Here is a 25029-nt window from a genome sequence, read left to right as displayed (position 1 = left end):
ACAGATACAGAGAGAGATACAGAGAGACAGATACAGAGAGAGAGATACAGAGAGAGAGATACAGAGAGACAGATACAGAGAGAGATACAGAGAGAGAGATACAGAGAGAGAGATACAGAGAGACAGATACAGAGAGAGATACAGAGAGACAGATACAGAGAGAGATACAGAGAGAGAGATACAGAGAGAGAGATACAGAGAGACAGATACAGAGAGAGATACAGAGAGACAGATACAGAGAGAGAGATACAGAGAGAGAGATACAGAGAGACAGATACAGAGAGAGATACAGAGAGACAGATACAGAGAGAGATACAGAGAGAGAGATACAGAGAGAGATACAGAGAGACAGATACAGAGAGAGATACAGAGAGAGAGATACAGAGAGACAGATACAGAGAGAGATACAGAGAGACAGATACAGAGAGAGATACAGAGAGAGAGATACAGAGAGAGATACAGAGAGACAGATACAGAGAGAGATACAGAGAGAGAGATACAGAGAGACAGATACAGAGAGATACAGAGAGACAGATACAGAGAGAGATACAGAGAGAAACAGAGAGAGAGATACAGAAAGAGATACAGAGAGAGATACAGAGAGACAGATACAGAGAGAGATACAGAGAGAGAGATACAGAAAGAGATACAGAGAGAGAGATACAGAGAGAGAGATACAGAGAGAGATACAGAGAGAGAGATACAGAGAGAGATACAGAGAGAGAGATACAGAAAGAGATACAGAGAGAGAGATACAGAAAGAGATACAGAGAGAGAGATACAGAGAGACAGATACAGAGAGAGATACAGAGAGAGAGATACAGAGAGAGATACAGAGAGAGAGATACAGAGAGAGATACAGAGAGAGAGATACAGAAAGAGATACAGAGAGAGAGATACAGAGAGACAGATACAGAGAGAGATACAGAGAGAGAGATACAGAGAGAGATACAGAGAGAGAGATACAGAGAGAGATACAGAGAGAGAGATACAGAAAGAGATACAGAGAGAGAGATACAGAGAGACAGATACAGAGAGAGATACAGAGAGACAGATACAGAGAGAGATACAGAGAGAGAGACCAATGACGGGAGTGAGAAAAAGCGCTGCAATTTAAAAAAAATGTCTAGTGGAAGTGATGCACGGAGACAGACACCTATTCTCCTTATGAACATTTATCATCACCTGGTAAGAAACCCACAATTGCAGTGTCATGAGCAAATGTCTACAATGAGCAGTTTAAAGAACGTATAGTGATTTCTAGCTTGTAGAGTGAAAAAAAGTATTTATTTGAATATCTCACGAAAAAAAGTAAAATGAACTGAACTTTGAACTAGTTCAAAATTAAAACAGTGAACTTTGAGCATGTATGAACTTAACTTGAACTAGTTCAGAAAAGCTGTGAACTGGCACAACACTGACAGAACCTTTAGAGAGGCTCCAGAACCCCTCAGTAATTCCCACCACCATCATCATCATCATCATCATCATCATCATCATACATCTCCACGGGCTGATCAGTGACAGCACACCCACACAGAGCCTCAGGCTCAGCAGACTGGAGAACGGCCTGCCCTGCTCAGCTCAGCGAGATCCACTTTATCTGTCATCTTTCTCTACTTAGTTAATTGGCTAAAGATTGGAGAAATAGTATTTTTTAATCAATCAGACTGATTTTATTCCAATATTTAATCCTAATGCAGTCATTCAGCCAAAACACGTTCATCTGAAGTTTCACTTCTTTAGATTTAGACTGGAGAACAAGTGATGGAAGCTGATACTGATACCAATTAGCTCTGGATAGACTGGATCCCCTGATTATCACACACATACAGTGGCTTAGTGGTTAGCATGTTCCCTTCCCAACACTGGGGTCTTGGGTTCAAGTCCCTATCTGAGTGGAGTTTCCTCCCACAGTCCAAAAACATGGAGATCAGGTATTGCATTATAAGGCGCAATATGCGACACTAGTAAGGAACAGGGGTATCGCAATGTTTTCCTTCTAATTCAGCAGGTGGATTAATAAATAAAGCTAAGCTAAGCAAACAAAACTGTAAATCTTAAAAAAACATTTTCTTTTTCTTGATGTTAATCTACACAGATTTCTCTCCTAAAAACTGTTAATTTAGGTGAGTAAAGCGCTTCTGTTTAATTACAGTAAGCCAAGATATCCAGATTTCCACTAAGGCTTGGTGCAGCAGCATTAGCATTAGTGATAGCCGCAATTAGCGTTAGTAAATGCTGCCCGACAGTACTAGACTAAGAAACCCTGTGTTCTGGTAAGCCTGGGCAATATTAGCTAGTGGTTTGTCCCATGTAGCTTGTTTTAACATGGTAAATGCACAGGATACAGCACGATATACTCGTCTCTGGACAGCGAAAGAGCTAGCGCTTAGTGTGGTTAGTGGCTAATGCTAATAATGCTCTAGCAGTGCTAGCCAGGGTTAGCAGCAGGCTACAGAGCGATAATTATCACCTCTGAACGGTGAAAGAGCTAGCCCTTATTGCAGTTAGTGGCTAATGCTAATGCTAATTCTGCTCCAGCAGTGCTAGCTGGGGTTAGGAGCAGGCTATAGACCGATAATTCTCACCTCTAAACGTTGAAAGAGCTAGCACAGTTAGTGGCTAATGCTAATACTGCTGCACCCAGCCTTAGAGCTGGAGAAACTTTACTGAAAACTCACCCTTATAATGCTGTACTTCAGAGGAGTGGCTTTACTGCTCCTTAATACCTGACTGGTAGAATTCATACATAAGGAGCACCAGATTATAAGGCGCACTGATGATTTTTGGGAAAATTAAAGGATTTTAAGTGCACCTTATAGTGCAGTTTTTTCTTTCTATCACAGCATCCTTTAAATGTATGCAAAATTTCCAGGCACCCCCGTTTACAATGTATTAAAAACATACAAATACAGTCTGATTATTAAGACAGGAATGGGGTAAACGGGACTTTATAACTATTAAAACTATTGGATATTCTGTCTCCAAAGATATCCAAACCCCTTCCAAATCCATGGCTTGAACTTTTGAAGATAGGGCCCCAAACGTGTATTGGCTGATTTTTGCAGTACTTCTGAAATACTATTTTAAATATATATATATATATATACACAGCTCTGGAAAACAATAAGAGAGCACTTCATTTTCTGTATCAGTTTCTCTGATTTTGCTATTTATAGGTTTATGTTTGAGTAAAATGAACATTGTTGTTTTATTCTATAAACTACAGACAACATTTCTCCCAAATTCCAAATAAAAATATTCTCATTTAGAGCATTTATTTACAGAAAATAACAAAAAAGATGCAGAGCTTTCAGACCTCAAATAATGCAAAGAAAACAAGTTCATATTCATAAAGCTTTAAGAGTTCAGAAATCAATATTTGGTGGAATAACCCTTGTTTTTAATCACAGTTTTCATGCATCTTGGCATCATGTTCTCCTCCACCAGTCTTACACACTGCTTTTGGATAACTTTATGCTGCTTTACTCCTGGTGCAAAAATTCAAGCAGTTCAGTTTGGTGGTTTGATGGTTTGTGATCATCCATCTTCCTCTTGATTATATTCCAGAGGTTTTTAATTTGGTAAAATCAAAGTAATTATCATTTTTTTCCCAGAGCTGTATATCAGTGTAAAGCTCTTGTTTAAGAGTGGATCTCCTGGATTTAGAAGAGCATTAGCGCGTAGCATTTTCAGCTAGCATGCTTTGCTGATGATGTACTTACAACAGGCTCAACCTTTACCTCCGGTACTGGCTGTGGAACCTGAAGAGAAATTTTATCAAACACTAAACAACACAACATGCCTGCCCTTTAGATTATTAATATAGTATTTAATTTTTATAATATTTGTACGTTAAATAAACTAATTATTTCCAGTATATGGTACTGACACCCTTATATTTGTTACAAAATGTTATTTCTTTTGCTATGCAAAAAATTGGGTACCTGTGAATGTTAGAGTTATAGCGCTTCATATGCATGGGCAGTAAGTGTGCATTTACTTAGTAAAACATCCTCTGTCCTATACGTTTATTTTTATATTTTTACTGTATCAAATTGATGGATTAAAACATTATGTATAAATATATTTTAATATATATTAATATAATTTAATATATTTTTAATATATTTTATAACTTTGTAAATATGTATGCTGCTGTTTTAAAACTTTTTCTGTCTTTGTGATTTGTTACTTTCCATCTGGGATTAATAAAGTTATCTATCTATCTATCTATCTATCTGTCTGTCTGTCTGTCTGTCTGTCTGTCTGTTTGTCTGTCTGTCTGTTCGTCTGTCTGTCTGTTCATCCATCATTCCATCTATCCATCCATTCATCATTCCATCTATCCTTCCATCCATCCATCCATCATTCCATCTCTTCATCTATCCATCCATCATTCCATCCATCCATCCATCATTCCATCTCTCCATCTATCCATCCATCCATCATTCCATCCATCCATCCATCCATCCATCCATCATTCCATCTCTTCATCTATCCATCCATCCATCATTCCATCCATCCATCCATCCATCCATCATTCCATCTCTCCATCTATCCATCCATCCATCATTCCATCCATCCATCATTACATCTCTCCATACAGCCATCTATCCATACATCCATCCATAATTACATCTCTCCATCTATCATCCATCCATCATTCCATTAATTCATACATCCATCATTCCATCTCTCCACCTATCCATCCATCCATCCATCATTCCATCCATCCATCATTCCATCTCTCCATCCATCCATCTATCCATCCATCCATCATTCCTTCTCTCCATCTATCCATCCATCCATCATTCCATCCATCCATCATTCCATCTCTCCATCTATCCATCCATCCACCCGTTATTCCATCCATCCATCCATCATTCCATCCATCCATTCATCATTCCATCCATCCATCATTCCATCTCTCCATCCATCCATCCATCCATCCATCCATCCATCCATCCATCCATCCATCCATCATTTCATCCATCAATCTATCCATCATTCCATCTATCCATTCATCCATCATTCCATCCATCCATCCATCATTCCATCCATCCATCATTCCATCCATCATTCCATCCATCCATCCATCCATCCATCCATCCATTCATTCATTCATTCGTTCATCCATCCATCCAAACAAGTAAAGGTTACAGTACCAGTCAAAAGTTTGGACACACCTTCTCAATGTTTTTCTTAATTTTTTTACTTTATTTCTTTTCTACAGTAAATAATATTTATATTATTTAATAATATTTATTCATATTAATATAAAGACAGGAAAACGATTAAGGGACGCATATGGACTTACGTAGTAAACTGTAAGAAAGTGTGAAGGGAAAGCAGCAATTATTGTTAAGCACCTCCAGGAACTCCTTTAAGAGGCTGAGAAAACTATTTAATACTATCCAGAATAATTGTGCCTGAGTTCCTGTATAGCTTTAATATAGTCTTATATATTACATTTTCCATGTCAAAAAATAATAAAAAGAAAAAAAAATGAGAAGATGTCAAAAGGTGTCAAAACGTTTGACTGGTACTGTACAATAAATATTATATAATAATACAGTATATAACATAAAATGTATGTATCTGGATCTTCTACACTGTACACACATTCTGAATAAATAGACAGAGAGAAATTCTCTCAAATTAGTTGAAATAAACTCTTATTTTACATTGATGTCCAATCAAAAAGCAAAAAAAAAAAAACATTTTTGACATCTGCTGTAAAGTTACCATCTTTAAAATACATGTTTTTCATTGGACAGAGAATTTCTTTATCTGTGCATCCCTGTTGCACAATGTCTTATAAACTCATAAAATGTACTATATTATTGCTGAGACCGTACCTCTGTGACCTCCTGTGATTCGGTCTGCTGTTTGTACTTGTCGTCAGGCTGTGGAACCACTTTTCCTAATCCCTGCACGATCCAGCCGATCATCCCGGGTCTGAAACAGAGGAAACGCTCTGGGTAAAGCTGAGTACAGAAGGCTGAGCTGCTCTGGATAAACACTAGGCGGCAGCAGCAGACTGACAAAAGCAAGCAAAGGCCTTTATACTGTATGTGTGTCCTGTTCCAGTTCTACTAGTGCATCTCAAACAATTAGATATCATTGAAAAGTTACTTTTTTTCAGTAATTCAGTTGAAAATGTGAAACTCACATATTATATAGATGTATTAAACAAAGAGTGAGCTATTTTAAGTGTTTATTTCTTTTATTGATGGTTATGAAGCTTACAGCCAATTAAAAAACCCAAAAATGAGTGTCTCACAAAATTAGAATATTATTATTATATAAGACCAATTGCTACTTTTGATAGCGTAGGCAGTGTGCCAAATCCTGTTGGAAAATGAAATCCACATCTCCATAAAAGTTGTTTTCAGCAGAGGGAAGCAGGAAGTGCTGTAAGATTTTGCAGGAAAACTTTAGACTTTAAACTGACTTTAGACTTGATAATAAAACACAGTGGATCAACACCAGCAGATGACATGATTCAACTGTCTGTCTTTTTTAGCAATATTTAGGCGAGCTGCCAACTGTGCACCGTGCCGCTTGATTTATGCCATGTTAATGTGTCTTTGCTATCATAACAACAGGAAAAGTATTAGTTTAGATTCTTAATTAATCATGGGCGTGTATTGAGCGTAACGTGAAATAAACCAATCAGCGTATCACCTGCCATTCCCTTTAAGAGCTACCTGGATATGTCCAGTGCTTCTTAGCAGAGGAAACTGACCTGCTCAATCACACTGCGGGTTGACAACTCACTGCCAAAATGAACGTCTGTCTGTTGATTTCTGTCTAGGTTGTATTCAGTCAGTGGAGCACCTGTTTTTTCTGTTGCCAAGATAGCAATACACCAGAAATGTACCTAAACACACCTCATTTTCAGCAATGAATAGTAGTGTTAGGCCAAGAAGCTAAGCTAGAGGCTAACTTTGCTACCTTATGAGCTGAGGAAGCTCTTAAAAAAGGCAAATTAACTTTTAAGGTGTCTGATAAATGTTTCCATACATACTAGTTGTTTAACTGGTTGTTTGGTTTGTTTATAGTCATCTATAGCATGTTTGAGGCACTGTTGCTCAAGAAACTACAGGACTGGAGCTAGGGAACACTAGCCTATACATATTAGCATCAACAAACTCAGGTCAGGGCTTTGCTGATTTACTGTAATTTACTGTATTTTTACAGTATGACCTTAAATACCTGATTTGGAATAATGACGATGCATGGATAAAAATAGCGTCTAAGCCCCCCAGAGAGTGAGTATCTCATTCAGAGACTTACAAAGACATTTCCGAATACATGCGTGACACAATGTGGCTAATAAGCGTTGGCAGGTTGGCAGTTCGTGCTGTAGTAAGGTGGAGCTGCTATGTGACCACCAAAGAGTGCCCTCTGCTGGACTGTAAAGAGGATGAAACTATCGGGCACTTGCTCCTTGATTGCAGAAGAGCAAAAGGACAGGTGGTCTCCACCTTTCAATGGACTACAACACCATCATATATGGTATGTTTGATAACGCACTACACTCTACCATAAAAGATCGTTATTGGCACATTTTATGCATTGTCAACTGTAAATTGTGGAAGACCAGATGTAAAATGGTCATAAACCAGATCCAAATTCCTGCTAGTGTAGTTTTTAAACAAATTAAATGTGAATTAAAAAGATTAAGGACAATAGATAAAAAAACAAATAATAAATATCCCTGGTCAATTTTAACACTTTAAATTTTAAATGGTTATGTATGCTTTATAACAATGTCTGATATGTAAAATATGAAATTGCTAGTTTTGATTGTGTTTTTGTACTTGGATAATTGTGATGTCTTTTGAAATTTTCAATAAAGCTATTTTAAAAAGGGATAAAAATAGCTAGTGCTAGCTAGGCAACTGTGCTACTTTCTTTTATTTTACCAGAAAAAACTTGTACTGTGGAACTTGTGAAAGAAAACCTGAAACCACAACTGTTTACCATGTTATACTGTATTATTATAATTTATTATAATTCTAATTTCCCACACAAATATATATTTTAGTTGATGTCGCCATGCACTAGTAGTTGAGAAAAGCAACACCAGCAACCTTCCTTGGCTACGTTTGGCTACATAGCATAAGCAAGCTCATTTTGCATTAGCATTATCTATGTGGTTACTCACTCTTCACCATTTTTACTGCAATCCACGAGGAGGAAGGGAGCAAATATATGTAAGGTGGAAGTCAGACACGTAATAAAAGCACATACAGTTGTGGTCAAAAGTTTACATACACTTGTAAAAAAACATAATGTTATGGCTGTCTTGAGTTTTCAATAAGTTCTACAACTCTTATTTTTCTGTGATAGAGTGATCGGAACACATACATGTTTGTCACAAAAAACAGTCATAAAATTTGGTTCTTTCATAAATTTATTATGGGTCTGCTGAAAATGTCACCAAATCTGCTGGGTCAAAAATATACATACAGCAACAAAATTTGTCAATTTTGGTGATGTAGCGAGTTGTGTCAATCAAATTAGCTTCATGTCATGGCCTCTTCACTTCTTGTAAGTGATTCTGATTGACTACAGCTGTTGACTTCTCATGAGCCCATTTAAATAGGGCTCATTTGACCCAGTGATTAGACTCAGCTACAAAAGCTACAATGGGAAAGTCAAAGGAACTCAGTGTGGATCTGAAAAAGCGAATTATTGACTTGAACAAGTCAGGGAAGTCACTTGGAGCCATTTCAAAGCAGCTACAGGTCCCAAGAGCAACTGTGCAGACAATTATACGCAAGTATAAAGTGCATGGAACAGTTGTGTCACTGCCACGATCAGGAAGAAAACGCAAGCTATCACATGCTGCCGAGAGGAGATTGGTCAGGATGGTCAAGAGTCAACCAAGAATCACCAAGAAGCAGGTCTGCAAGGATTTGGAAGCTGATGGAACACAGGTGTCAGTCTCCACAGTCAAGCGTGTTTTACATCGCCATGGACTGAGAGGCTGCCGTGCAAGAAAGAAGCCCTTGCTCCAGAAAAGGCACCTTAAGACTCGGCTGAAGTTTGCTGCTGATCACATGGACAAAGATAAAACCTTCTGGAGGAAAGTTCTCTGGTCAGACGAAACAAAAATTGAGCTGTTTGGCCACAACACCCAGCAATATGTTTGGAGGAGAAAAGGTGAGGCCTTTAATCCCAGGAACACCATGCCTACTGTCAAGCATGGTGGTGGTAGTATTATGCTCTGGGGATGTTTTGCTGCCAGTGGAACTGGTTCTTTGCAGAAAGTAAATGGGATAATGAAGAAGGAGGATTACCTCCAAATTCTGCAGGAAAACTTAAAACCATCAGCCCGAAGGTTGGGTCTTGGGCGCAGTTGGGTGTTCCAACAAGACAATGACCCAAAACACACATCAAAAGTGGTAAAGGAATGGCTAAACCAGGCTAGAATTAAGGTTTTAGAATGGCCTTCCCAAAGTCCTGACTTAAACCCCATTGAGAACATGTGGACAGTGCTAAAGAAACGGGTTCATGCAAGAAAACCATCACTTTTAGCTGAACTGCACCAATTCTGTCAAGAAGAGTGGTCAAACATTCGACCTGAAGCTTGCCAGGAGCTTGTGGATGGCTACCAAAAGCGCCTAGTTGCCGTGAAAATGGCCAAGGGACATGTAACCAAATACTAATGTTGCTGTATGTATATTTTTGACCCAGCAGATTTGGTGACATTTTCAGCAGACCCATAATAAATTTATGAAAGAACCAAATTTTATGACTGTTTTTTGTGACAAACATGTATGTGTTCCGATCACTCTATCACAGAAAAATTAGAGTTGTAGAACTTATTGAAAACTCAAGACAGCCATAACATTATGTTTTTTTACAAGTGTATGTAAACTTTTGACCACAACTGTACACACGTTCAAATACATTCAAATACATTCAAACACAAAAACATATAGTACATTTATACAATAATGGAAAATCTATTCCATACAGTATATTTACAGAAAATTGGACTGCTTAATTTATATGTATCCAAATAATTCAGACTGCTTTAACACATTAAATCACACATATTGTTGTTGTGCCTTAAAACCCTATCTGGACGGAATTGGTTTCTCAGGAGGTCCTGAGGTAATTTTCTCTTTTATGGGGCTTTTTATCCTCTGTGATTTTATTCCTGTCCGGAACGATCATGGACGTGTTTTTCCCAGACGTCCTCTGAATTATCTACTGTTTTTCATTGAACTCTTTTTCATGGTCCTCCAGTAATTTCATTCATGTCCGGACGCACATCTCTGAGTTTCGTCTCCTCGCATTTAATAAAATAGCTATTTGTCCACTGCCGCGCACCGTAATTACACTTTGGGGGCTAGTTTCTATGGGGATCCACGTTAAAAACACAACAGCGTGTGGAAATGGAGGAGCTACTGAACACTGAAAGTGATGTCATGTGACTGAGAAAGCCTAAAAACTCACTGATCCTCCTGTTTTTTCAATTGCAATCCGGATGCAGGAGTTTTATCACTGAGTAGAAGTCTAAAATATATTTTTTCACAGACGTCCCCCTGAGAAACTAATTCCGTCCAGATAGGGCTTTAGAGGCTACTTTTGGGAAGTGTACCTCTTGGTGAAAGCTCCATTGCCAGGAGCGTTTTCGTCTTTAGTGACGAATTCACTACAATCTACAGGATCTACAGACCCAGCTGTAGCAACATTTGTGGGTAAATGCTCTGCAGGATCCATACAGAACATACTGTACTCCATACCCAACCATCTCCATCTCATCTTCTTATCTATCCAGACTAAAGCCTCCAAAAGGATCTAAACTAGAGCCTATTTCAATTATAGTACAGCTTTCCTTTCAGTCTAATATTTTATCATTACATTCACACATATAAAGACACACCTTAAATTCAGTGTAAAATGTTCTGTACTATAGACTAATACTGAAGTCATCCAAACTATGAAGAAAAACATACGGAATTATTTACTAAACAAGAAAAAAAGTGTTAAACGAAGCAGAATATGTTTTATATTTATTTAGCACCTCTTGCTTAAATAGAGAAAGCTTTGCACATCTCTGCTGGATTTATACAGTCAAATTTATGAGGTGAAGTCACCTGGAATTCAGGCTTTCAGTTAACAGCTGTGCTGAACTCAAGAGTTAATTACTTGAATTTCTTGTCTCTTAATAAAGTGTTTGAGAGCATCAGTTAAAGTAAAGTAGTGAAGAGGTAGAGTTACAGGTATACAGTGAATAGTGAATATTTGAGTAATGTTCGAATCCAGATTATGAGGTCAGTCAATCCCAAAAGAAGAATTTTAAGAACTTTGAAAGTATCCTCAGGTGCAGTCACAGCAAACACCATCAAAAATGTTAATGATAATGGTGAAACTGGCACTCATCAGGACCATTCCAGGAAAGGAAGAGCAAGAGTTCTAGCCTCAGAAACCACTTTTAAGTTACTACATGATTCCTTATGTGTTCTTCCATAGTCTGGATGACTTCAGTATTCATTTATAATGTAAAAAAAAAAACAAATATTAATGACCAATATGTTGATTGGTACTGTATATCACAAGAACAGCGCAGGAATGATAACTGTACCTGTTGCCTACTGCATTTTCCTCCTGATGTAGAATATAAAAGAGATAAAGAGAGACAGAGAGACACAGAGAGAGATAATAAAGATGAATCAGAATATTAGAATGATTATTTAATGTGTTTGTTAGGGGAGATGAGTAACGTGTGTAATATATATCCAGCTAATATAAAAATATCTAACATGATTAAGAGACAAGTGCTGTGTCTGCTCTGTTATTCAGTTTAAATTGCCAGTGTTATTGATATCACAGTACAGGAAGGAAGATTCACAGCGTGTCTCGTACCTTGACCTCAGAGTTAGCCTTCTGAGCTCCTACAGGCTGGGGGAGGGCGCTGGTGAAGCCATGAGACAGCCAGGTCAGCACCCCACTACTGTAGAGAGAGGGGGATAAACAGTAAATATTTGGCAACCAAATTGCCTAATATTCTGATACTGGTCTAAAAATTAGGTTAAAAGTAGGGGTGGGCGATATGACACTAAACTAATATCACAATACTTCATGGTATTTGCACGATAACGATATTCTTGGTGATATAACAAAACATTGAATAAAAAAAAAAAATGATTTCAAAATGACACTACTGCAACAAAATGAAAATTACATTTTATTATTGAATACCATACGATAAGGCACACCCCTAAGTTAAGATATTAAAAAATACAAGAATTTGTAAAATATCAGATTTGTAACAGAAGTCAATGATCCAGAATGTCAAGATACTAATGATACTAATAATGCACTCCAAATATCTCTATTTTCAGGATTAAAGTAAAATAAATGATACTGAACAGATATAATCTGTCTCTAGTAGATATATAATGGGAAATGAGGACAGTGTGAATTTTTCTTTTGATAAAAAAAAAAACAGCAAAAAAATAGTACTCTGATGTCATAATTAGAGGTGGGTGATGTGGCACAAAATTTCAGGGTATAATATCAATTACCATTTTTTTTAAAAATTGGAGATATTTTTGTGTACGATCTGATATGGCACACCCCTAGTTAAAAGTAAAAATATTTACACAGAACAAGGTCTTTTTTTATTTGAACTTTTTCAGCAGCAGCGTCAGCAGGCCCACACTCAGGAGCCAAAAAACGGCAAGTTTAAGTTCATTTTTACTCTCTACTCACACACATTCAATTCAATAAAGCACTCAGCCTCACCAAGTAATCATACTTGGTGTCAGTTTATTCAATTTCCTCCCTCTTCCCAAAACGTTCTCAACGCTAAAAACGTAATAACCTCGTAATTAAGAACATTATTAAAATTAGATGCATTTCTTAAAAACCTCACAAAATCTTACAAAGGGAAATCTTACCATTTTTTAAGTAGTTAAGTACTTTTTTTTAGGCATAGTTCCTTAACAAAAAAAAAAAGAAATGACAGGTGCCGCCTGTCTAGTTGTGTCTCTAGTATGAATGAATGTCATGTAAGCTGTGTTTCGTAAAAAAAAAAAAAAGTGCTCTGGTGATCCAGTATAACACTGCTTTAGTCCAGGGGAGGAAGAGTGGACAGTGAAAAAGGATAGGATTCGGCCCTTGCTCATGAATATTCATACATGCAAACATATCACCTCTGATTGGCTAATAGCACTGCGACACCAGGAGGCAGCGAGACGAACAACAGTTAGAAACGTTTTAAAATAAAGACATTTTTACACTAATAACAGTCTTTACAATGTCATAATGTTACTTTACAGCATGTGTAATAAAGCCCTGCTAAGTGCAGTTCAGCCACTGATCTAGTCTTAGAGTCTCTGTAAAACACCAAATCCACCGGAGATCCTATTTAAACCTATAGAAACTTACACACAGAGGTGGGTATAGTCCAGGTCCAGAAACTAACTGTTGTAAACACACACCTACTTATCTCAATTGTACTTGGCTGGTGGTGTTTTTCCTCCATAGACACATTCTAACCATTTGTTTCTTAGCTCTGAATTACTGGCTAAAGTATATAAACACTGATGTGTTATTTGCACAAATAACACAGGAATGAACTGCATGCTGTTCCTAGCACTGTTATCTCCTATCTGACGAGACAGCGTCGCTGCCCAGCTTCAGCTCTGCCTGTGGGCGGTCCCGAGCTGAGGTGGGCGGGGCCATGAATACTAATTCATGGGTTGATGAAGACACGGTGCTTTTCCTGATCGACTCGTTTATTTTTCTGAATATTTTCTTTTACTAGCTGCTGCAGAGAATGAGGAAGAAGATGAGGAAGAGTTTCATCATGTGCAGCATCATAAACAACTCAGAGAGACCCACTGTATTTCACTAAGAACAAGAATAAGGATTTTAGCAGAAGGACACCTTTAAGAATGTTCAATGTGTATGAGGATGTGTTCAAGCAGTGTAACAGCTATCGGTGTAGTGTTATGAGTTCAGTTCTGGGTAATGGTGGTAAACAGAGCTTAGCTGTGTGATTTCAGGACAGTTTATCCTGATAACCTGATCATCCTGACCAGCCTGTCCAAACACCTGGACCAAATACAGAGTGGGGCAGTATGACATGGCTGCTGTCCAGAACCCAGAGAGAGGAAGTAGAGCACACACACACACACACACACACACACACACACACACACACAAACACATACACACACACACAAACACATACACACAGACACACACACACACACCAAGTACCTGTTTTCTTCAGAGACTTCATTCACAGGACTTTCTGTTAAACAAAAAGAAATCTGCATTAATAAACAGTACAACACTAGCTTTTAAAAAAAACTTTAAAAAATACTCTGTTTCTGATATTTAAATTTTAAGTGTTATATTTTATTTCGTAACTTTATTTATCATAAAGAAAGTTATTTTGCCAGAATTTTACCAAGATAATCATCACATAAATTAGGGGGCTGGCAATTAATCAATTTTGTAAAATGAAGTGTAATGGGATGGAGCGCTACATACTAGTAGCTCTCCAGCCCAGAGGGTTGTTGAACCCAATTGCAGAATAGCTGATCTCAAAGTAGGTAAACCCAAGAAGAAAGGAAAACACACCGCTCCTCACACGGGATCAAACCCATGTCATCAGGGTCGCGGCCCAATACACTATCGCTGCCCCGGCTAGTGAATGGGGACACAGCCGGGAAAAAAAACGCCCTTATAAGGATATGGGAGCCCAAGAACGGGCTGAAGAACGAAAACGGGCGGAAACTAAAGTCACGCCGAGAGCGACAGAGAGAGAGAGAAGAGGGAATTAAAAAAAATCTCATTAGAGAAGTATTATATTAAAAAAAAATCATTATCGTTCATTATAGTTTAAACAACCTCACGGACCAGATGTTTCATGCTTATTTCCTGACCCCTGACATAAAGATTAAGGGTCCTATCTTCCACCATGCACAAGGTGCGTTGTTGTGCTAGCTGCACTGTTAAAATAGCAAGCCAGCAAAGTCAGAGCACACCTGGATCTTAAAGGGAATGGCAAGTGATGCTCAAACTTTACGCCCAAAATTAACCACACCCATGATTAAAGGAGAACTCTGGTGTAAAATGGACTTTGGGTGTAGTAAAACATAATAAAGAGCACTTAGCTTTGATGAATAGCACACCTCCATTCTCCCACAGCCTTCTGAAATCCAGTAATTATATGCTTTATGCCCAGCACTCTGTATAAAAGGCGCTTCGGGGCATATTTTACACCTGATAAATCACATATTATGAGTAAACTCTCTGTTTATATGCATGCTACAAGCAATCCGATTAAACACGACGCGCATGTGTAGTATTGCTTAGTGTACACGTAACCATGACAACGACAGCGCCAGCCAGCCAGCGAGAGAGGAGCAACAGCAACTGGATAACTAGCGATGTTTCCAGAGTTTGCAGTTGATATGTTTGTTTCTTTATCAGCATTAAAATTATGTCAGACTCAGGACTAATTAATTCACATTTTCTTTTTTTTTATTTTATATAATTTTATTTCAAATTTTTCCCATTTTCTCCCAATTTACATGGTCAATTACCCAACCCACTTATTAGGACTCCCCCCATCACTAGTATTCAGCATTGCCGAGTAGCATCACAGCGCTAACACAGGAAATTGCAGCGACTCAGTTCTGATACATCAGCTCACAGACGCAGCCTTGTGCTGATCAACATCACCCTAGGAGTGATGAGGGGAAAGAGAGAGCGCCATCTACTGTACCCACCCAGAGAGAGCAAGGCCAATTGTGCTCTCTCTGAGCGCCGGCAGCTTGATGGCCAAGCTGCATGAGATAATTCACATTTTCTTGTTGAAAATGAACAAGAACCAGTGGATGAAAGTGCAGAGTAATGTTCAGCTTTGTAAACTTCCGCATTGCTGCACATGTACATGCGCCATATGTATTTAAACACTCCGATTGGGGGTCTAATCGGATACAGGTGTTTATAAGTCTATTATTCGTCTGCTTAATGGATTATATAAAGGATTATCCACCTTGATTAATCAGATAGTAATTGTATTCAGAATTAAGGCTGAACGATATATCGTTTAAGCACCGTCATCGCACTGCAATGTTTTAATTCTTGACACAAGAAGTAGATACACAGCGCTATCTCTGGGTCTGTGTGTGTGACAGGCTGCTGCTGCCTGAGAAGCGCAAGGGGAAGGGGGAGCGTGGATGGCCTCCATCCACATGGTTGGGCATGTGTTCGTAATCGTGAGCACGTGCCGAAAGCTGTGCACCTCAGTCCAGCACAGTTTTGTGGCGCAGATATTTCCAGTTACAGCTGGATTCACGCTTTTAATCCCAGAAAAACTACACTCTTCTTATTTACCTTTTAAAAAGCCATTTAAATGTCTGATTAAAGGGCCAATTACTGTTGTTTTGCAGTTTTTATCGGGTTTTGAGAGCTCTGCGCTTACTCAGCTCTTCATTGGTCGGTTCTACATTGTTTAATATCACAATGTATATCGCCAAAAAAAGAACATTTGCAATGTCATTTTTTTTTACAATATCGTGCAGCCCTAATCAGAATGGCCTCAATCGGACTACTATATTCTAAATGAGGTGTTTACATGGACGACCACAGATCTTGTTCATCTCCACCAAGACTAAAGCAGGACTCGTCCATTCTGAGTCAGTTCATGAGAACGTGAGAAAGTTTCGTTACTGTCAGTTTACTCCTTCTGCGTGCAGCTATTAATTTTTTGACGATGAGTGTATGATTATCAGTAATATTAAGGGATGCGTCGTGATGTTTTCAGATAATAGTGTATTATATATTTATTTCTGACTAACTGTCATGTTTGCAATCAGGCTGTAAAATGTTGAATACGCCTACCTTGCTTTGCAGCTTCCTCATTGACAGGAGCTTTCACTTCCTGAAAGAGTGTCAAAAACAACGTGTGGTGAGACATATCGCTCAGTCTGAAGAAACCAAAATAGCAGCCTGTATAAAAACCACTGAGGCGTCTTTCAGAAGGTAAAGACAAAGTAATTAAAGATGTTTACAGGATGTTTAAGTTCCAACTGACTTTATAGTACCATTTAAAAGCTTGAACACACCTTAACCCTTTCAGACCCTGCATCGATTACAATAGACGTCATGTAGTTTCTTATTTAAAATGTTGTATTGCACAGAACGCTAATAGAGACCTGTTGTCCATCAGAAAAGATTATAAACCATTCTAAATTCTGTGATTTAGAACACTTTTTTATCATGTTTATGAATAGAAAATTCAGTTAATTTGATTTATTTTATATAGATTTTATTTTAATAAGGATAAGGATAGTAGTGCATTATTTTATTTTGTTATGCATTCGTGTGCATTACAGACAAAAAAAAAACAGCATTCTTATATTTTGTCCATCACTGAAACATAATTCAGGTGTGAAAGGGTTAAATTCAGAGTTTTTTCATTATTTTAAAATGTTCTACATTGTAGATTAATACCAAACTTATCCAAACTATGAAGAAAAATATATGATTTTTTTCACGAAACAACAAAGTGTTAAACAAACCAGAATATGTTTTATATTTTAGATTCTTTAAAATAGTTAATCTTGCTTAGATGATCAGTTTTGTACATCTCTGCTGGATTTTCTCAGTCAGCTTTATGAGGTAGAGTCACCTGGAATTCAGGCTTTCAGTTAACAGCTGTGCTGAACGCATCAAGAGTTAATTACTTGAATTTCATGTCTCTTAATAAAGTGTTTGAGAGCATCAGTTAAAGTAAAGTAGTGAAGAGGTAGAGTTACAGGTATACAGTGAATAGTGAATATTTGAGTAATGTTCTAATCCAGATTATGAGAAGAGAGAACTACTCAAGTAAAGAGAAGTAAAAAAAAATACTTTAAGACATGAAGATCAGTCAATCCGAAACATCAAGACCTTTGAGGCCATCAAAAATATTATAATGATCAGAGTTACCAGCCTCAGAAACTGCAAGTTAACAAACAGCTCCCCAGATAAGAGTATCTAAAAGCTTCTTCACAGAGTATTATTTTGGTTTGTTTAACCCTTTTAAGTTACTACATGATTTCTTATGTGTTCCTTCATAGTCTGGATCACTTCACTATTCATTTACTATACACAAAATGAACGAGAATGTGTCCAAACTTTTGACCTAATGTGAATCTGGCTGTTGTCTTTTTGAACATTGTATCCTAATATAATGAAGAATGGTCCAATAGAAATGCTTTAAAATGATTTGTAATAAAATATCTTTATATTGAATTTCATTGACAACTGTCACATTTCTAGCGCTAATCATTTTAGAGCATTACTATTAGTTTATCAGTCCATAAAATTAGATAAAATTTACAAAAGAAAAACAACTGACATATTTACAGGATGTCAAACAGTGAAAAACAGCACAAAGGGAGATACAATGTTTATGCAAGGTTTTCTTCACATACAATAAAAGAGCACTTAAAAATTGAGTTTCTTTGATTTAACCAAATTAAAAACCTCTGGAATATAATTAAGAGGAAGATGGATGATCACAAACCATCAAACCACCAAACTGAACTGCTTGAATTTTTGCACCAGGAGTAAAGCAGCATAAAGTTATCCAAAAGCAGTGCGTAAGACTGGTGGAGGGGAACATGATGCCAAGATGCATAAAACTGTGATTAAAAACGAGAGTTATTCCACCAAATATTGATTTCTGAAAACTTTATGAATATGAACTTGTTTTCTTTGCATTATTTGAGGTCTGAAAGCTCTGCATCTTTTTTGTTATTTCAGACATTTCTCTTTTTCTGTAAATAAATGCTCTAAATGACAACATTTTTATTTGGATTTTGGGAGAGATGTTGTCTGTAGTTTATAGAATAAAACAACAATGTTCATTTTACTCAAAAATATACCTATAAATAGCAAAATCAGAGAAACTGATTCAGAAACTGAAGTGCTCTCTTATGTATATTCATTTTAAAACTCTACAAAATTTTCCCATATGGCTAAAAAGCACAGTACACATTTACTATGTAACTGTATGGTGCTCATGTCTCAAACACACACACACGTCTTGTACCTGAGCATTGTTTTTCTCCTCTTCTCCGAGTCCAGTCTTCTCAGGGGGCTGCGGAACAACTTTCACCACCCAGCTAAACATCCTGCTGCTGAAAACACATAACAACAACACATAACAACACTTATCACGTCTATAAATACCAAATACAATCACACATTCAGCTCAAACACCCGCAGAACAGCAATGTATATCTGCCATATGTTACTGAACAACACTGTACAAACAGCACCAACAAGATAATCATCATCCGAATCAAACACAAACCATACAAACAATACAGTGAACATTAATGCACTATATATAATGTATTTATTTGGAAGAGGAAGCATTTATTTGAATTATGTACATTAATTATTTATTACGTTTTTTTATTAGTTTGTGTGGAGTGTATTTTTTTACATATTGCACAGTACTTTATATGTAATGTGATTAAAGGTAAACCATATATAAATACAGTTGGAAGAAAAAGTATGTGAACCCTTTGGGATTATACTTGGATTTCTGCATAAATTGGTCATTAAATGTGTTCTGATCTTCATCTATGTCACAACAATAGAACTAATACCACACAAAAGAGTAGGGTTGCACCGATACCGATACCGTATAGGTATCAGTGCCGATACTGGCATTTAATGGCTCTTAAAAAAATCTGCACATATATCTTGTAATAAAAAATTAAAATAGAAAATCTGAAAAGCACCTAAAATTTTCCTGGTTTTTACTATATTTGAATCATTACATGTTCAATTGAATCATTTTAAGTTGACAACAGGAGCTCCTTTTCAATCATTATCTACTGCAGCCAATCATCTTAACAGATCTTTAAAAAAAAATGCGGAAACTGCGGAGCAGCCAATCAGGTTATTATATCTTACTCAAGATAAGACAGTTGGTATCGGTATTCGGTATCGGCCGATACCAGAAAAGCTGGTAGCGGTATCGGTAAGGAAAAAGTGGTATCGGTGCATCCCTACAAAAAATGATATGTTTGCATGGTTTTATTGAACACAACATGTTAACATTCACAGTGCAGGGTGGAAAAAGTATGTGAACCCCAAGGCTAATGACTTGATTTTCTAAGAGCTAATTGGAGGCAGGATGTGATGAGATTGGATGTGTTGGTTAAAGCTGTCCTGCTCTATAAAAACTGTTCTTAAGAAGCATTGCTTGATGTGAATCACGCCTTACACAAAAGATCAAGCTCTCAGAAGACCTACGTTCAAAAATTGTTGGCTTGAAGCATGAAGCTGGAAAGGGTTACAAAAGTATCTCTAAAAGCCTGGATGTTCACGGTGTCCACGGTAAGACAGACACTCTACAAGTGGAGAAAGTTCAGCACTGTTGCTACTCTCCCTAGACGTGGTAAAGTCCTGTAAAGATGACTGCAAGAGCACAGCGCAGAATGATCAATGAGGTGAGGAAGAATCCTAGAGTGTCAGCTGAAGACTGAATACAGAAATCTCTGGCACATGCTAACATTTTTTTGACAAATCTACAATGAGGAAAACATTATACAAGAATGGAGTTCATGGGAGGGGGAACCCCGGAGGAAGCTACTTCTGTCCAAAAAAATCACAGTGCTGCAAGTTTGAAGTTTGCAAAAAAAAAAGAGCAGCTGGATGTTAGACTACAGCACTACTGGCTAAATATACTGTGGACAGATGAAACCAAAACTGAGTTGTTTTTAAGGAACACAACGCTATGTGTGGAGAAAAATAAAAGCACAGCACACCATCATCAAAACCTCATCCCAACTGTGAAACATGGTGGAGGGGGCATCATGGTTTAGGGCTGCTTTGCTTTGTTGCCTCTGGATCTGGACGGATTGCCGTCATCAACGGAAAAATGAATTCCCAAGTTTACCAAGACATTTTGCAGGAAAACTTAAGACCATCTGTCCTCCAACTGAAGCTCAACAGAGGATAGATGATGCAACAGAACAACGACCCAAAACATAGAAGTAAATCAACAACCAAACAACTTCAACAGAAGAAAATAAATAAATACTCCTTTTGGAGAGTCCTGACCTCCTGAACCCAATTGAGATGCTGCAGCATCATGACCTCAAGAGAGCGATTCACACCAGATATCCCAGAATATTATAGCTGAACTGAAACAGTTTAGTGAAGAGGAATGATCCAGAATTCCTCCTGACTGTTCTGCAGGTCTGATCTGCAGCTACAGGAAACCATTGGTCGAGGTTTTTGAGGTTTTTGCTGCTAAAGGAGGATCAACCAGTTATTGAATACAAAGATTCACATATTTTCCCTCCTCACTGTGAATATTAACATGTTGTTTTGAATAAAATCATGCAAATATAGAATTGTTTGTGTGATATTTTATTTTAAGCAGACTGTGTTTGTCTATTGTTGTGACGTAGATGAAGGTCAGAACTCATTTAATGACCAATTTATGCAGAAATCCAAGTATAATCCCATCTAAAACCACTTAAGCCTGGGCAGAAATGAATGTTGGCACGTCCTGCTTCTGGACTTTCACTCTCTGGGTCTGTAGAGACAACCCGTTTCCGTCCCTGTCCTTGTGCCTGGCCTTTAGCCGCGGGGGATCATGGCTGTTTGTGTGGAAATCTGTCTCCACTAATCAGTGATTAGCGTTCCTGACCCTAATCTCCACCGGCCTGAGTAGGGCAGGAGGATCTGCCCAGCCTGCAGCTACTGCACTGGACCTGGACCCAAGATCCAGCACATACAGAGAACCAGAGATAGTGAAGCTCCAGGGTCAGAGTAACATTTATGAGTTTTTAATTTCTGACCCTCTTACTCTGAACTCTTACTTTTACATGACGCAAAATTGCAAAAATCAGAACATTTAGAAGGGGCAGAATTAAAAACAAAAAAATAGTTGAAAACCTACTTTCACAAAATGTTATGTTTATTAATTTTGCCTCAAACAGTCTTTAAGTAACTATTTGAGTAGTGAGAAAGCTGGCAAACTAATCTATAGACATAAGGATCTGTCTTGATAGACGAGAAACGTGGTGTGAATACTTAATTTATATTTATTTATCTATTTCATTCAAAGTGTCTATTTTTATGTGTCTGTAACTACTTTTAATATATATTAAAAAGCAATATGATTGATAAATGACTGTGTGTCAGTAATTCGGCTCAAAATGTGAAACTCATATATTATATAGATGTATTAAACACAGAGTGATCTATTTTAAGAGTTTATTTATTTTATTGTTGAATTGGTACTTTTGGCAGTGTGGGCAGTGAGCCAAGTCCTGCTCGAAAATGAAATCCGCATCTCCATAGTAAGATTTTGCAGGAAAACACTGCACTGACTTTGGACTTGACTTGGACACTAGACCTCGAGCAGTTTGTACTGTGTGTCTCTCCACTCTTCCTCCAGACTCTGCTCCCTTGATTTACAAATGAAATGTAAAATTTACTGATGGTCAGTGATGGATTAGAGAGTCATGTCTGTCATCTGCTGGTGTTGATCCACTGTGTTTTATTATCACGTCTAAAGTCAGTGCAGTTTTGTTTTCCCAAAAAATCTTACAGCACTTCATATCTTACAGCTTCCCTCTGCTACTGACAACTTTTATGGAGATGAAGATTTCATTTTCCAGCAGGACTTGGCACACTGCCCACACTGCCAAAAGTACCAGTTGGTCTTATATAATATTCTAATTTTCAGAGACACTGATTTTTGGGTTTTCATTGGCTGTAAGCTTCATAATCATCAACAATAAAATAAATAAACGCTTAAAATAGATCACTCTGTGTTTAATACATCTATATAATATATGAGTTTCACAGTTTAACTGAACTACTGAATTAGTAGGAATTTATTTAGCCTGTTAATCTGATTGATTTCTTTTCTAGTTTGCTGTTGTGTAGCCAAGCTACACTTCCATTTTTTGATGTAACACACAGATCCCGCACACATAACAATGCACATTTAAATACAATATAAACAAAATGCAACAATGTTCCATTAACTCTTTAACAAAGTCCTTAAAATACAGTTTTATACCTTCATACAGTCAGTAGTCTCTTAACTACAGGTACTGAATACTAAAGGTTAGTATATTTTAGTATATTTAATTACCTTTTCTCTCAAAAGACTGTCAATCAAAAGTTCAGACTCATCTATTTAAAGACTGTAAATCTATTTCCAACATTTAAAAATAAATTAACACATCAAAACCATAAAATAACACTGCAGTAACCAAACATTTGCTAAATGGTATCATAATGTTCTCTCAAACAAAATAAGGAGGAGCTTATTTCCATTATTGAGAGGCTTTCCAACAGTACTGACATTCATACAGCAAAATATCAATCACAAAAAAACATATTACTCCATATTTATTTTTTCTTTTATAAGATATAATGTACGAAAAGTATGATTAGGCTTAATAAAAAAAATACAATGTTTAAATGTTTAAATAAATTATATGTTTGTACTGCAGTGCAGTTATATATTTATACATTTCTAAAAATGCTGAAATATTTTCAATTTAGTATTCAATACAATATATTTTGAAAACAGACAATAATTTCAAATGGAATTTTGCAAAAATGTAAAAAAAAAACGCCATATTTCCTAAAGAGAGGTCAAATTTGCATTGCAATTAAATTTAGTTCAAAAGTGAAAACAGGTCACATTCCTTACTGAGACACATTTCTACACATAGTTAAGCCAATTTGCTTAATTCAACATATTACAAAAATTACAAATGCAGCACATGCGAGCGTAATGGCACATTAACGTTTTTTTTTTCTTCAATACATAAATTAGGTCATTAAATATGAACAGAGCTGGTAAATATATGTATATGCTTTAGTTCTTCTAATTATTAGTTGATATTAAAATAAATGATAGATTTTGATTGAACAGTCTGCTTAGACCTGTTAAAATTTGGTTAACTTCAATCTAATACAAATACACTAATAGTAAGTATGTATTTTATTTATTCATTTGTATTGTAAATATATTAATCAGAACTGTGGTCCACAGTGTAGGAATGTCCTATTTTACGTGATATGTTTGGTGAGCTTCCTCTGTTCTACAGTAATCTGTATAAAGATTTACCTTCAGCGATCAGCAGCACGCACTCATCCCTCAGGTAGGTGACAGGGCTGGAGGACGTGCAGGTGGAGAAGTGCTGGGATTAGCCAGGAGGAGGCTAAGCTAACGGGATTAAGGTCTCTCACGCACGGCTGGAGATGGAGGATGGACTTGGACCTGATTGGCCACCACTGAATGGTTCTAGCTAGAGTCAAAGCAGACCTAGAGCTCTGGAACCCATTCATACTTCCTTTAATTTTACCAAATTGAAAACCTCTGGAATATAATCAAGAGGAAGGTGGATAATCACAAGCCATCAAACCAAACTGAACTGCTTGAATTCAGGAGTAAAGGCATAAAGTTATCCAAAAGCAGTGTGTAAGACTGGTGGAGGAGAACATGATGCCACGATGCATGAAAACTTTGATTAAAAACCAGGTTTATTCCAACAAATATTGATTTCTGATCTCTTAAAACTTTATGAATATGAACTTGTTTTCTTTGCATTATTTGAGGTCTGAAAGCTCTGCATCTTTTTTGTTATTTCAGTCGTTTCTCATTTTCTGCAAATAAATGCTCTAAATGACAATATTTCTATTTGGAATTTGGGAGAAATTATGCATTTTAAGTCAGACTCTGCCTCTTTTTGAACTGCTGCTGATGCAGCACTGATGTATCGGTTCTGATACATCAGCTCACAGACGCAGCCTTGTGCTGCTCGACATCACCCTAGGAGTGATGAGGGAAAAGAGCGCCATCTACTGTACCCACCCAGAGAGAGAGCAAGGCCAACTGTTCTCTCTCAGGGCTCCTGCAGCTGATGGCAAGCTGCATGACTGGGATTCGAACCAGCAATCTCCCAATAATATGGCAGGCTTTAGCCTGCTGGACTT

The 25029-nt window shown here is 37.3% G+C and overlaps 1 protein-coding gene across 11 annotated transcripts in view; it reads right to left on the bottom strand.

Moving 5' to 3' along the window:
• The window catches only part of cngb1a (cyclic nucleotide gated channel subunit beta 1a), a 168081-nt gene extending 143647 nt beyond the window's left edge, over positions 1 to 24434 (bottom strand). For 3 of the 11 annotated variants that reach the window (XR_007440774.1, XR_007440775.1, XR_007440778.1), the window contains exons 1-9: positions 24161 to 24430; positions 19094 to 19181; positions 16897 to 16936; positions 14260 to 14293; positions 11896 to 11983; positions 11615 to 11637; positions 8180 to 8194; positions 5865 to 5964; positions 3729 to 3767 (exon numbers count right to left, since the gene is read on the bottom strand). Coding sequence is in view for 2 of the 11 variants with exons in the window: in XM_049483754.1 (XP_049339711.1) it covers positions 3729 to 3767; positions 5865 to 5964; positions 8180 to 8194; positions 11615 to 11637; positions 11896 to 11983; positions 14260 to 14293; positions 16897 to 16936; positions 19094 to 19174 (420 nt within the window). In the remaining 9 variants the exon portion in view is untranslated. Of the gene's footprint in view, positions 1 to 3728; positions 3768 to 5864; positions 5965 to 8179; positions 8195 to 11614; positions 11638 to 11895; positions 11984 to 14259; positions 14294 to 16896; positions 16937 to 19093; positions 19182 to 24160 lie in introns of all 11 variants that reach the window. The other 8 variants (XR_007440770.1, XM_049483754.1, XR_007440772.1 and 5 more) reach the window with 7 other exon arrangements.
• Positions 24435 to 25029: the final 595 nt, after the last annotated feature.

This window comes from Astyanax mexicanus, chromosome 9, assembly GCF_023375975.1.
Source record: "Astyanax mexicanus isolate ESR-SI-001 chromosome 9, AstMex3_surface, whole genome shotgun sequence".
Lineage (NCBI taxonomy): Eukaryota > Metazoa > Chordata > Actinopteri > Characiformes > Acestrorhamphidae > Astyanax > Astyanax mexicanus.
Note: the sequence above shows the minus strand (reverse complement) of the source record. Positions and strands in the feature narration are given on the sequence as shown.